Source organism: Mesoplodon mirus, assembly GCF_964341445.2.
Source record: "Mesoplodon mirus genome assembly, chromosome: 14".
Taxonomy (NCBI): Eukaryota; Metazoa; Chordata; class Mammalia; order Artiodactyla; family Ziphiidae; genus Mesoplodon; species Mesoplodon mirus.
The window spans coordinates 49,056,397-49,071,330 of record NC_138990.1 but is presented as its reverse complement, the minus strand read 5'-3'; the positions used below and the strand labels follow the sequence as shown (position 1 = coordinate 49,071,330).

The 14,934-nt window shown below is 46.6% G+C and overlaps 1 protein-coding gene across 1 annotated transcript in view; it reads left to right on the top strand.

Moving 5' to 3' along the window:
* CAPN13 (calpain 13) overlaps positions 1-14,463 on the top strand; it is a gene marked incomplete at its 3' end in the record, with an annotated part of 111,741 nt that extends 97,278 nt beyond the window's left edge. The window contains 1 exon segment of the mRNA XM_082642391.1: positions 14,424-14,463. Within this exon segment, the coding sequence (XP_082498517.1) occupies positions 14,424-14,463 (40 nt within the window).
* Between the last annotated feature and the right edge of the window lie 471 nt (positions 14,464-14,934).

The window sequence follows — 14,934 nt, the reverse complement described above, 5'->3', positions numbered from 1 at the left end:
TCCCATATTCTGGGTTCAGAAATCCACCTGCCGGGGGGCCAGTCCCTCCCTGTGGACTCAAGAAGAGACTGCCTTCCACCAGACACCTGGAGTTCTGCCCATCCTACCCACCGGCGGTGCCAGAAGGTGCCAGAGACCTCGGGGAGGGAAGGCAGGACAGGGTGCACGGAGGTCGGAGCTCATGCCGAAAGGCTCCTCCCCTGCATCCTGAGGAGGGGAGCGTCCGGGACTCCGGACTACTGGAGTGTCTGCAACAAAGGGAGGCTGGTGGCCTGGTCCCAGGCTGGACAGATATTCACTGAGCTGCAGACCCGAAGCCAGCTCGGGGGCAGCCTGGGAACAAATGTCTGATGCAGGTCCTCCCCGACCATGGGAAGAAGAGGGTGCCTGCCAGGTTCCTCTGACCCCCGAGAACAGTGCCTACCTCTGCTCTAGAAGTTTCCAAAGGCAGAGGCCTTGCCAGGAGGGCTCCAGGCGACAGAGGCTGAGGGTGTCTGAGAGGAAGGTGGGGTGGCCTACCCCACACTGATTCTCTTGCCCCCAGAGTCCAGAAGGGCAAGCTGGAGGTCCCCAGGATCTATACAGACTCCAGAGCACTGGGGTTAGCAGAGAGTAGGAGCAGTGGAGGCAACTGGGAGTGATGGATGCCCGGCCAGAGCCGGGTTTGTGGGTGTGCATTGTTGGCAGGGCTGGAGGTAGACACCACTGCCCTCAGGAGGGTTTTGGGACCTAGCTATAGAAGGCACGGTGGGTGCCGACCGGGAGCCCCAGAAAGCCTTGAGCATCATCTCTGCAGAGACCATCACCTCTTCATCACCACCAGCATTGGCCAGAAGCACCCAGAACCCAAATGAAGCCATGGACAACCCCTCCCAACCTAGGAGGATGGGCCAGTTATGTATCCAGAATCTCCTTGCCCTCCCAGGGAGCTCTATCCAGGAGAGCCAGAGAGTATGTCTTGGGGGGTTTAGAGCCCGAAGGGGATGCGGAGAGGGAGTTCAAAGAGAGAACAAAAGGCAGAGTGTGTGACGAGCAGACCCTTCCCTATTTTTCCAGCCAGCTAGGCTGCAGACACCGTCCCCCTGCACAGCGGTGGGGAGTTGAGTTCTGAGTTAAGCCTGATTTGGAGTTTTAAAATAAATCCATTTGAGTCTAAAATACTGAAATGAGACTGCTCGGTCATCAAAGATGCCAGAAAGAAATGACATCTGGCCAAGTTATCACTGAGAGACACCAGCTACCCAACGGGAAAGGGGGGTTGATGTAGCCCAGGGGTCGGCAAACTACAGCCCTCAGGTTAAGGATGGTTCTGATTTTTCTTTTGATTTGCTTTTTTAAAAAAATTTTTATTGGGGTATAGTTGATTTACAATGTTGTGTTAGTTTCAGGTGTACAGCAAAGTGAATCAGTTATACATATATCCACTCTTTTTAAGATTCTTTTCCCATATAGGTCATTACAGAGTATTGAGTAGAGTTCCCTGCGTTGTACAGCAGGTCCTTATTAGTTATCTATTTTGTATATAGTATTGTGTATATGCCAATCCCAATCTCCCAATTTATTCCTCCCCCCACCTTTCCACAAAGGGTTGGGGGGAGAAGGGGAGAGGGGAAGAAGAGAGACTGTATGTGGTCTGCACCACTTAAAATATTTCTATCTGGGCTTCCCTGGTGGCGCAGTGGTTGAGAGTCCACCTGCCGATGCAGGGGACACGGGTTCGTGCCCCGGTCCGGGAGGATCCCATATACCGCGGAGCGGCTGGGCCCGTGAGCCATGGCTGCGGAGCCTGCACGTCCGGGGCCTGTGCTCCGCAACGGGAGAGGCCACAACAGTGAGAGGCCCGCGTACTGCAAAAAAAAAAAAAAAAAATTTCTATCTGCCTTTTGCAGAAAAAGTTTGCTGACCCTATTTGTAACCTAATTGGGGAGGGGTACAGCTATTAAAAAAGTACAACTTTCCTATTTTAAATTCTATATTAATCCTCTGTCATTTGCTTCTTTCACTCAACATTGTGGTTTTAAGACTCATCCATGTTAGAGAGTGGCATAGTGGTTCATTTTCACTGCTGTAAACTAACCATCATGGTTAGTTTATCCATTCTCTTGGTAATGAGCATTTAGGTTGCTTCTAGGTTTTTGCTATACTGCTGCTGGGAATGTTCTTGCTCATGTCTCCTGTGTCCACATGCAAAGTTTCTTTGGGATCTACTCTCAGAAACAGAGTTGCTGGGTCAGGACATATTTGCTGCTTCAATTTTATAAAATAGTGCCAAATTGCTCTCTAAAAAGTTTGTATCGTTTTACACGTCCACCATTGGTGTTTTTGAGTTGTCTTTCCTTCACAGCCTCTCCCGTGCTCGGTATTGGCAGAATTTTAAAATTTTGCTAATCTGATGATGCAAAAGAATGTCTCCTGGTTCTAATTTGCCTTTGTCTAAGCACATAGAGGCTGTGTATTTTTTATATGCTTATGGCAGTTTGGGTTTCCTCTTTTGCTGACTGAGGGGGGTGTTATGTTTTTCTTATTGCTTTGTGGACGTTCTTTATATATTCTGGACATTAATTCTTTCTTAGTTTTATGGGTGGTAGTTATCCTCTTCCGATATGTGACCTATTTGCTTCGGTTTTGGTGTTTTTTGAGCAACAGAAATGTTTGATTTTAATGTAGTCAAGATTCTCAACTTTCCTCTAAAGTTTGTGCTGTGTCTTGTTTAATTTGATATAAATTTCCAACCCTCTTTTTAATTTCTGCTTTTCACATTCAGTTCTTTAATCCATCTGGAAATTATCTTTTGGTGTGGCAGAAATATTTGGTGTAGCAGAACATATTATTTTTTTCCATCCAGATAACCAAATGTTTTCATCCTTTCGCCATGTATCTGTGATGACACTTCTGCAGTATCTTAGGTTCCCACTGGCTGTGGATCCACCCATGTGCTAATACCACGTTGCTGTAATTACTGTAACTTTATGTCTTGCTATCTGGCCAGAAGAATTCACTCCTTCCTCTTTCAAGTACCTTTGCGATGTTGGGTCTTTTGTTCATTCAGTTAGAGTCTACAATTCGTTATCAGGTTCCACAAAAAACATTGGGGGTGGATTTTTATTATGATTGTATTGAAAACATAGATTAATTCGGAGATAATTAACACTGTTAGGCTATTGGCTTCTTGCACCTGTGAGCATGGTGTTTCTCTCCACTTGTATCCTCTTTGGTGCCTTTCAATATCATTTTTAAAAAATAAAAGTCTTGCACAACTTTGGTTAGGTTTATTTCTAGGTACCTTATTTTTTAATCTGTGACAGACAATGGATAGTTGTCCTGCACAAGTCTGTAACCCCCTTCCTTCATGTGGAGTTTTTGCTGGAGGCAGCTGCACAGCCGGAGGCTCAAAATCTCAGCCCTCCTGGTATCCAAGTGTGGCCATGAGACTGGTGTTCCTGGTGGGATGTGATGAGAAAAGTGAATGTGTCCTCCCACTGTCCCCTCCCCTGGCTGCCAGCTGGATGCAGGGGACTTCGAGATGCTATGGGAGGGTGGACCCACAAGGCAGAAGGAGAGGAGCTTAAGTCTCTGAATCACCAACCACTGCTTTGAACTAATACATGAACAAGACAGAAACTTCTATTGTGTTATGTCACTGACAATTAGAAGTTCATTAGAGGAGTTGGCTTTACCCTCAGTAATACTCTATTTGGGTAAGGTTTAGCTCTTTTTTAAGATAATCTTTTCTCCTCACTGTTGCTGATGAATGTAAACATAGATAATATTGTGCTCCATTTATATGTTGGTTTCATATTAAGAAACCATGCTGAAGTTTCTAATAATTTCTGTTCTCCAATTCTATATACAGTACAGAGTCATGTTCTATATACAGTACAGAGTCATGTTATCTGTAAAAATGACATCTTTGTTTCTCCCTGTCCACTCTTTATACTTTTATTTCTTTTTCTCATCTCACTTCCCTGGGCAGGACCTGGCACTTTTATCTCACCTGTGATTCTAACAAGAATCATTCTTAGGTTTCTCCATTAAGTGTGAAGTTGGCTTAAGGTTAGGTATAGATACTGTTTGTTGAGTTAAGGAAATTTCCTTTGCTCCAAGGTAGCCAATAATTTTTACTATGAAGGGGTGTTGAATCACAGCAAGTACATTTTCTGCATCTATTTAGATAATAAAATACTTTCCCTCTTTCATATGTTCCTGTAGTGAATTACATTGGTTATCTAATATTGACTCATGTTTTAAATTCTAGGCTAAACTTGGCCATGAAGTATAATTTCTTTTATACGTTCATAAATTTCTCTAATTTTTTCAAGATTTTTGCACTCATTCATAAGTGATGTTGAACTATAATCTTCCATTCTCTTTTCCTCTTTCCTTGCCTTGATGGCAAGTTTTACCAGCTTCATTAAAGAGTGAAGGAACTCATCTCAACTCTAGTGTAGTTTGTATTTTAAAGAGATGTATATTGGAACTTCCCTGGTGGCGTAGTGGTTAAGAATCCGCCTGCCAATGCAGGGGACACGGGCTCGAGCCTTGGTCCAGGAAGATCCCACATGCTGCGGAGCAGCTAAGCCCGTGAGCCACAACTACTGAGCCCGCGTGCCACAACTACTGCAGCCCACGAACTAGGGCCCGTGCTCCACAACAAAGAGAAGCCACTGCAGTGAGAAGCCTGCGCACCGCAACGAAGAGTAGCCGCAGCTCGCTGCAACTAGAGAAAACCCGCGCACAGCAAGGAAGACACAGCACAGCCAATAAATAAATAAATAAAGAGTGGTATTCTAGTCATGGGATTTTGTCTGTGTGTGAGGTCGGGAAGGACTTGCCTTTAAGTCGTCTGATGAGGGTTTCTTCTTTTCTATAGATCATTACTTAGTCACCAATTTAATTTATTTGAATGTACACTCAGGTTTTGTATTTCTCATTAAACAACAGTTAATTTACATTTTCACTAGGAGATTATTTTGTTGTTGTTGTTGTTAATGTTTACTTGGCTGTGCCGGGTCTTAGTTGCGGCACGCGGGATCTCTATTGAGGCATGCGGGATCTTTTAGTTGCAGCATGCAGGCTCTTGGTTGCAGCATGCGTGTGGGATCTAGTTCCCTGACCAGGGATCGAACCCAGGCCCCCTGCATTCGGAGCGCAGAGTCTTAACCGCTGGACCACCAGGGAAGTCCCCTCTATTTTGTACAAAAATTTAAATTCACATAAAATTATTCATAATACTGATTGTTTTTTACTCGTATTTTTGTGTTCTTAAATTTTGTTTATTTGTGCCTGCCTCTTTTTCTTCCCTTGATAAATCTTGCTTAGAGATTTTTTATTCATCTCTTCAAGGAATCAGACGTGGGCTTGATTACTTCTCTCTACTGCACTTTTGTGCTCTATTGTATTAATTTCTGCTCTTAATTCTATTGTTTCTTTCCCTCTCCTCTCTATGGGAGGACCTATTCTATTGTTCTTTTTCTTAAGCTGGATATTAGCTCATTAATTTTCAGTCTTCCTAATTTTCTAATATGTATATATATATTAGGTTCCCCTCTAATTTCTACCTTAGCTGCATTCCACAAATTTTGGATGTATTTTTACTATAGTTCAGTCATAGAGTTTTCTAATTTTCATTATGATTCATTTACCCATGACTTATTGTGAAGTGTGTGTGTGTGTGTGTATTTTAATTTCCAGGAACATGAGAATTTTTATGTTATCTTTTCATCCCTGATTTCTAAACTATGTTGTGGTCAGGTAGTATGGTGAGTATGATACTGATCCTTTGAAAGTAGTTGAGACTTGATTGGCTCACACATAATCAATTTTTGGAAATGTTCTATGTAGATAGATGGATGAATGAGTGGGTAGATGGAAGGAAGGAATAAATTGAGGACAGTAATTTGTTCTGAGTGTATCTGAGAAGAATATGTATTCTCTACTTGTTTAGTGCAGAATTCTACATATATCCATTTAAATCAGTTTTATTACTGGTGCTATTCAAATCCTCTATATCCTTATTGGTTGTTTATCTTTATGATCTAACAGTTATGAGAGAAATGTGCTAAAATAACTCACTATGACTACAGATTTGTCAACTCCCCTTTTACATGCTCTTCAGCTAAGTCTAGTTTTTCTGGTAGTACTATAGCAATGTAAGATTTCTCTTTACTAGTGTTTCACTGGTATATACTTTTCCATCCTCTCACGTTTATCCTTTGGAGTACTTATTTTTTCTTAATATGTTTCTTTGGAGCCCTCATGTTTTTACCTACTTCTTGTCAACAGGATGTAACAGAATATTGTTTGTTTCTTTCAGTCAATCCAACAATTTCTATTTAAACCAGCAAGTTTAATCCATTTCAATTTAGTGACATGATTGATAAATTCAGATTAATTTCCATCAGAAATACATATATATATTGCTTTTTAATTTCACTTAATTTTGTTTTTTAAAGTTTTATTGATATATAATTGACATACAATTAACTGCACAGATTTAAGGCATAAGAGTGCAGTGGATAAGTTTTACATATGTATACACCCATGAGGCCACCACCACAATCAAGAGAGTGAATATATCCATCACTGCCCCTCAAAGTTTCCTCATTTCACTTGGCAATTACTCCTTCTTACCCTCCCTAATCCTCACTTCTCTGTTTTCTATACAATAGATTTGTTTGCATTTTCTATAATTTTATGTAAATATAATCACAAATTATATACTCTACCTTGTTTGGTTTCCTTCATTCAACATAATTATTTTGGGATTCATCCATGTTTATTTTTTGTTGCTGAGTAGTATTCCATTGCATGGATATACTTTCATTTGTTTATCCATTTACCTCTTGATGGATATTTGTTACAAATAAAGATGCTATGCACATTTGTGTGCAAGTCTTCATTATGGATGTATATTTTCACGTCTCTTGGTAAACACCTAGGAGTGAAACGGTTGAATCACATAGTGGATGTATGTTTAACATTTTAAGGAATTGTCAAACTGTTTTCCAAAGTGGTTGTGCTATTTTATATTCCCATTAGTAATGTATGTTTTCCATATTTTCACCAAAACTTGACACTGTCAGTCTTTTTAATTTTAGCCATTCTATTAGATGTATTGTGGTATCTCAGTGTAGTTGTTTCAATTTGCATTTACCTAATGATTTATGATGCTGAACGCCTTTTCATGTGCTTATTTGCCATCCATGTATCTTCCTTGGTGAAGTGTCTGTTCAAGACTTTGGCCTATTTTTAAATTAGGTCTTTTGATTTCTTCTTATTGGCTTTCAGACCTCTTTGTATAATCTGTATACAAGTCTTTTATCAGATCTATGTTTTGCAAAGATTTTCTTCCAGTCCGTGGTTTGTCTCTAGTCTCTTCACAGAATCTTTTGAAGAGCAGAGGTTTTTAATTTTGATAAAGTCGAGTTTATCAATTCTCTTTTCATGGGTTGTGCGTTCAGTCTTGTATGTTTAGCAATCTTTGCCTAACCCAAATTTACGAAGATTTTCTCCTCAGTTTTCTTCTGGAAATTTTATAGTTTTAGGTTTTACATTTAGGTCTGTGATGTGTTTTGAGTTAATTTGTGGATATGGTGCAAGGTATGGATTGAATTTTGTTTGTTTGTCTGTTTGTTTTCTGCATATGGATATTTAGTCGTTCCAGCACTGTTGAAAAGTAGCATCTTTATTCTCACCTATTTAATTTTGGATAGTTCTGGTGCTAAGTCTTGAAGGACTCACATGCTCTTTACCGTGACCCTCCACCAAGTGCTTTCAAGAAAGATTGGGAGAAGGCAGAAGACCTTACCCTGGTGTCAATAGGCATGAAACCTCCCCTGTCACTCAGCCCTGACTGCATCCTCCTTCTGTCTGGGGTCCTCAGTAAGGCATAACACTGGCTTCTGCTACTTCCCCCATGCTTCCACTACTTCCCCCATTCTTCTTCCACTACTTCCCCCATGCTTCCACATCCAAGGGCTAGATCCCAGCCAGCCACATGCAGGCCTTTGTCTCCTCAAGAACCTGACACAACACCCAAGAGGCAAGGGGTCACACCAGCATCCCCAAACCCAAGTATGGAGTCCACCAAGAGGGCCAGGATGTGGGATGGCAGCCCCACAGGGGTGCAAAATCCATGCAGACACACACGAAAGATGTCCTCCACCTGTCACACAGTGGAAGAGAGAGGTGTGGAGCAATGTGATTAGTATGAGCCCCTTTGTAAACTTTTTTTGGGGGGCTCACTATAAGAGCAGAATGGAGAGAGAGAGGAAATAAAAATATAAAAGAAAATAAAATTTCCTATCACCTCAGACTCCTATGCCCAGCCTCTGTGTCCAGGAAGCAAGCTCTATTATTACTGTCTTGTGAGTTCGTATTCTTCCAAAGATATTCTATACGAAAAGTAGCATATATATATAACAGGCTATGCAGACACACTTGAATATTATACTAAATTTTGGTGTTTTGTTTGTTTGTTTGTTTGTTTGCGGTACGCGGGCCTCTTACTGTTGTGGCCTCTCCCGTTGCAGAGCACAGGCTCCGGACACGCAGGCTCAGCGGCCATGGCTCACGGGCCCAGCTGCTCCGCGGCACGTGGGATCCTCCCGGACCGCGGCACGAACCTGCGTCCCCCGCATCGGCAGGCGGACTCTCAACCACTGCGCCACCAGGGAAGCCCTATACTAAATTTTAACAGCAGTCAGAGCCACTCATTCATTTGTTCATTCAGTAGTTCATTTTAAATGGGCTCAAGGCTAAGGACCCAGTCCCTGCTCTCAGAGTCCAGTGGTGGGTGCAGACAGTCACCAAAAAACCACACAAATGAAGTATTTTTAGAAACAGATTCAGGGAGGAAATAGGTGTGAATGAACTGAGAAGTCCCGCAGGTGACAGCCCCTCTGTCAAGGTTTGAGGGACAGTCACCAGCAAGCTGGCACCCTATCCCTAGCCATGGGTACATTCTCTTTGAGTCACTAATATGCTTCCGATGAAGACCCAGAGCTGTGACTCACTGCCCTCCACCATCTGCTGCCCGGGGCTCACATGACTCATGACTCCCGCCCTTGCCTGTCCCCCAGGAGTGCTTCAGAGGGACGGGAGACAAAATTATTCCATGTGACTCAGGCAGAGAGAGACACAGCCTGGCCTGTTCACGCCCACTGCTCCCTTCCTGCCTGAAAAATAGAGGTGGGCAAGGCTCTGGCCTCTGAGTGACACATCTTTTCAGGCATGTGCTGACGGAGGGACGGTCCCCTCCTGGCAGGGGTCCTCAGAGCACAAGTCATGATTAATTTCCCAGCACAGAAGCTGAGCTTTCCAGGGAGAAGTGAGGAAGCATGGCCCAATTCCACCTCCTACCTCTGTGGGCCACTGCCTGAGCACGCCTTTCTGCAGGGAGTCCCAAATTGGGGTCTCTCATCCTGTGGCGTGCCAAGCCCAGGCTGGCGTATCCACGCATTTGCACAGGGCTGCCCTGCCCCAAGCACCCAGGCAGAGCTCCCCGTCACCTCCCGAAGCCCACCTCTGCCTCGCACATCTGCCTCCTTGAATGACTCCACCTTCGCCCTGAATCCTGGTCTTGAAATCCTGGAGTTCACTTCAGCTCCTCCTTTCCCATCACTCCCAGCACCTAACCCAGCCCGGTCTGCCCCCTTCCTCCCATCCTCCTGCTTCTTCCTCCTTTTGTGCCCTTTCCTCCACAAGAACCCTTTCGGGACACCCCTCACCGGCCTCGCTGTCTCTGGGCTGCAGACTTCTCATCACCACCCTCAACATATATTCCTAAACACATCTGGGTAGCAATTCCCCACCCTCCAATGGCATGTCCTCAGGGTCTACAGCAAAGGCCACTCATAGGCCCGTGGAGGGCAAGCAGGTGACAGAAAAGAGGGAAGCAGGCCACAAAATGGAGGGCTGAGGTCGAAGGCAGATTGGAGAATGCTTGTCCTGCTCAGGGGTGGCCACCACCCAGCCACAGCTAAGTGTAGCCTAAGGCGCCAAAATGCAAGACCTTCCAGGCTTTCATGAGAACCCTGATTTGCTTATGAAACCTCTTTAATTTATAAAAGTTGGGGCTCCCCTGGTGGCGCAGTGGTTAAGAATCCGCCTGCCAATGCAGGGGACACGGGTTCTAGACCTGGTCCGGGAGGATTGCACATGCCGTGGAGCAACTAAGCCCGTGCGCCACAACTACTGAGCCTGCGCTCTAGAGCCTGTGAGCCACAACTACTGAGCCCATGTGCCTAGAGCCCGTGCTCCGCAACAAGAGAAGCCACCGCAATGAGAAACCCGCGCACCTCAACTAGAGAAAGCCCACACACAGCAATGAAGACCCAACACAGCCAAAAATAAACTAATGAATGAAAAATTTGGTAACTAACCCACATTTGAAACACTGAACAATTTCCTCATTCCTGCATTGCAGATCTTCCTTGGCCTGGATCCTACCTATGCATCCAGCACCTTCTCCCACAGCAGCTGTTCACCCTGCTTGTGGCCAAAGCTGTACCACGCTCTGAGACTCGGCTATTTGCCATTCCCAGGACACGCCTCACCTGTCACACACAGACACTGGTCCCACATGGCCCTGTGCTTTCCTTTCGACACCCCTCCAAATCCCACCCACCTACGACGTAGTCCCTCTGTCCTGGTACAAGACACATTCTGACCTGTGTCACCACTTGTGTGAACCTCCACCGTCCTTGCATGATCGGAGACCCTTAGGTGCAGAGACTGTCTGATTCACAGAACCTGCACATAGTAGGCACTCCAGAGATATTTCAGGAACTGTGTGCTAATTAGAATTGAAGGAAGTGGACCCACCCCATGTGCATTGTGGAACTGGGGGTGATTCCGTGTGTCAAACCAGGTCTGCATCCTCAGATAGCTTCCTGGGCTGGCCACCCGCTTCCCTGGGCTCCGGCCCTCAGCCCCAGCCCAGCGGGTTGTGCATGGAAAGCAGCACCTGAGGAAGCTCTGAGTCACCCTCTGAGCTGTGGCCTAATGCGCTCTGCAGGCCTCGTCCTTAGTAACCTGGCCTGCTTCTTGCTTTGCATTCCCCCCCTAGTTTATGGCTAAAAACATCTGTATGAAAATGGGCCCTGGCAGAGCCCACACCTCCCCTGGCACCTGAAGTCCTGGTCCCCTTCCGCCTGTTTACGACTGTTTGCTGTGGAAACGGCTGGCTTCATGGCTTGGGAGGGAGCAGGTGGGAGAGCACAGGAGTTCGCGAAGCCCCTAGGCCCATTTCTCACTGGGACCCCAAGGAGCAGAGAGTGTGGGCCAGAGCAGCCCGGGGAGGATGGGGGGGCGCAGTCAAACATGGGCTGCTTGGACGGCACAGGTGAGCTGGATGTGACATGGCCTCCAGATGTGGGTCTGCGAGGCCTCGAAAGTTTGAAGCTGAGCATTTAGGAGCTCCCCGTGGGGAAGCGGAGAGCCCTGGAGAAGAGGCGGCTTTGTCTGCCTCTTTGCTTACAGGCCTGGCCGTGTGGTCTCTCCCACCCATGTGCAGCCCCTGGGCCCCACACGTTCTCCCATCACGTCAGCTCTCCGGCAGGGGCCCCTTGAACCCCTGCGTTTGGTTCACATTTAGATGAGAAGGGTTGTTGTGAGGACCAGGTGAAAGGTTTGATGGACACGGGGGGACACTATTTATGCTCGGTGGTCGTATCCATAGGCCAAGGGAGAGTCAGCACCTGCTAAGGGACAAGCCCCACTAGCAAGTGCTCTTATTCCGAGTCTGTTTTCAGATCTCTCATTCAACAAACTCCTCTTGTAGGCAGAGCATGGTACCCAGCTCTGCAGGGGATAAGGTGCAGGCCAAGAGTCCTTTTCAAAAAGGCATTGCAGTCCATCAGGGGAGAGGAAACATACAAATTGCTTCGAGTGCTACAAGCCATAAGAAAGGAGCTGGGGTGGGGGGGTGCTCCTAGGAGGACAGCAGGTGAGTTTGAGCCTCGTGTGCAGATATGGGGAGGGGCATCGGCAAGCAGGGCGCAGAGTGGGGCAGGGGGTGGCAGTGGGGAAGGTAGTGGGGGCAGAGTTGGAGCACATGAGAAGGTGTCTCCTCAAGCACACCCAGCTGACGGCTTTGTGTCTTTGGGAGGTGGTGGGAGTCCCGCTTTGTGGGCTTCCCTGAATAGTCACAGACAGGAGCTGGTGGTCAGTAGAGGAGTTGGCTGATGAAAACGGGGTCTCCTTCTTTGGGCCAAGAGGCTGTTTCATTACTGACGTGGAATCACAACCCAGACATGGGCTACTGAAGGACTCAGATCCCATCCGCAGCATCTGCTTTGAGAACTTCAACGCTGCCAGTCCCTTGGGACCAGGGTGCTGACCCTAAGGTCAAGTCAAGGCCCTGCAGTTTCCTCCTTCAGGAGATGGTCAGCTGCCAGGCTCCTCCTTTCTGACTTTGGCCTTGACATTGCCAGCTCCTTCTGCTCCAAGGGGAAGGTTTTCTCTCCAGCAAATAATCATCTGGTCTCCACAGAGCCTCCACAACCCCACAAAAAGTCACACCATTTCGGTATGGAGCCAAGCCAACCATCTGCCTGGATGGTTTCAATATTCTTCTACTCAAGATCAAGTCTCTTGCTACGTGAGAATTTACCCAGTTCTTCCTTGATAGTTGGGAATTACTACCTTGAACAGGGTGAGGCATAAGTCTTCCCCTCCCCCCTCAGACCCTCGTGATGAGATCCTGTCTTCTCTGGAGTACTCCTTCTCCACAAGTTAAAGGGCTGACTTTGTTGGGGGTGGGAGGGGTCCTTCATCCTGGCATTGGAGGGTTTAATTTTTGCTTCAAAGACTCCTTCCCAAGAGTTCCCAGCCTAGGAGGTTTATGCAAATTCATAAATTTTGAATTCCCTACCCCTCATCTTGTGCCAGAGTTCTTGGGCAGGTTGGCAGATCAGGCTGGACTTTGACCCAGGGCCACACATCTAATGAGGAAGAGCTTCGTGATTCAAACAGCATCCGTGTTCTTCTACTTAATAAGCCTCCCAGCTGTGCTAATAAAAGTTCTGCTCAAAGAGAAGCCGCATGTGTCCTGAGCTCACTCACCCAGCACAACAGCTGTCAGGCCAGAGGAAGCCTGTTTTCTACACAGATTTCTTATTTCAAGCTAAGAATGATCTAGAGCTTGATTAGCTGCTTTGGTGATCAACCACATACTTTTGCACAACACTTCAGTTGGAATGGTTAACCCTGTGGAACATTCACATCAGAGGGAGACCATGCGCTTTTCAGAACAAACCCCCTACACCCTCAGAGAAGCGAGTGATGCTGGGGTCTGTTCCTCACGTGGAGTTCTGTGTGACTGAGATTCGGGGAGAGTTAGCACGCTGCTGTGATCGTTGCATGAGCCAGAGGAGCCATGGACGTCATCGACCAGCCCTCCCCACCCTCCTGCCATTCACATATTCTTTGCCAGGTACCCTTTTTCAGGTCTGGGGCTGCACTACAATTCCATGGGACCCAGGCTACAGATTAAAACTGCAAGCCTGGCCTGGACCTTTTTCTGGAATGATACCAAGGGATGATTGTCAAAACAACTTGAGGACCTCAAGCGAAAGGTGCCATTCCTCCTTTCTTTTCACAGACAGCCAATACTCACTTTCTGTGAGCATTCAGTGTTTGAGCCTGGTTGACCATACAGCATAATGGGCTCCACAATTTTATTCTCCATCATGAAAAAGAGCCTTTTATTTTCTCTCCTTTCCTTTTCAGGTTCTGCTGGTGGACAAATTCATGCCCACCCAATCCAGCCATACGTCTCATGACTTTTTTTCACATCAACCATCTTCCCCCTTGTCCTTCATCTTCTTATCGCTAAGGCCTTAACGTCTCTAGTTTAGAAGGTAGCAATTGGAAATTCTCTAGGAGGATATGCTCCCCACATCCCTGGTGGCCTTCAGAAATCTCCCTTCATCCCGCATCCACACAATTCTGTCTGCAGGATGTTTGGGGTGGAAACAGGCAATGTCCCAGCAAGAGGTGGTGTGACATTTCCAAGGAGCAGGATGCTTGGCACACAATAGGAGCTCAATAAAAGTTGCTGCTGTGTGCCCTTGGACAAGTCTCCTGCCCTCTCTGGGTGCCAGTTTCACCATCAGCTCTGGCATTTGCTAATAATGATGAGGGAGGATGAAGAGGAAGACAAAGAGGAGGAGGAGGAGAACACTAAGGGGTGTGTAAGAAAGAAGATATAGTGCTAGAAGCCTGGGGGAAAGGAGGAAGCAGAGGGGGAGCCAACCTTGAAGTGTAAGAACGTGATGAAGAGAGAATAAAGAAGTGGCTCCCATCGTAGTGCAGGGGTGGAGGAGTCCCACAGGTGCAGCATACCAAGGGGCTCCCTGAGTTCTGTGTATTTGCTGATAGGGAGGGAAAATCCCCCCCACCCCGCTTTGTCTTTCTTTTAGCCCAATGACGGATCCCCACCTCCCACCCCCAGACATGTGAGAGGTCATGTCTCAGAGCTCTCCACTCCTGCTAGAAGAGGGATTTGTGAGCTTTACGGTGTGGGAATCCAGCCTGGGAGAGCAGCAAGAGCTCAGAGATCCTCCAGTGCCGACCCCCACCCCGCTCCATGGTCAGGGCCTCAAGGTCACACCTCAAGGCAAGAGGCAGGGCCCAGACTGGACACCAAGGGTCCTGATTCCCAGGCTGGTTCCTGAGCATCTCTCCACATCCCTTCTGTCCACGAAGGACTTGTGATCAGCCCTTCCATTTGTAGAGGGCTTCCAAGCCATGCCCACGCTTACCATTTTCACGGATCCACCCTGAAGAGTGGGAAAATGAGATTCACCCCATTTTGCAGGTGAGGACATGGAGCTCAGTGCGATCGACTGTCTTGCTCGAGCCTTAAATTCTGCCTAGACTGGACTTCCTGTCCTGCCGCCTCAGCACATAGCTGACCACTTCCCCATGGCA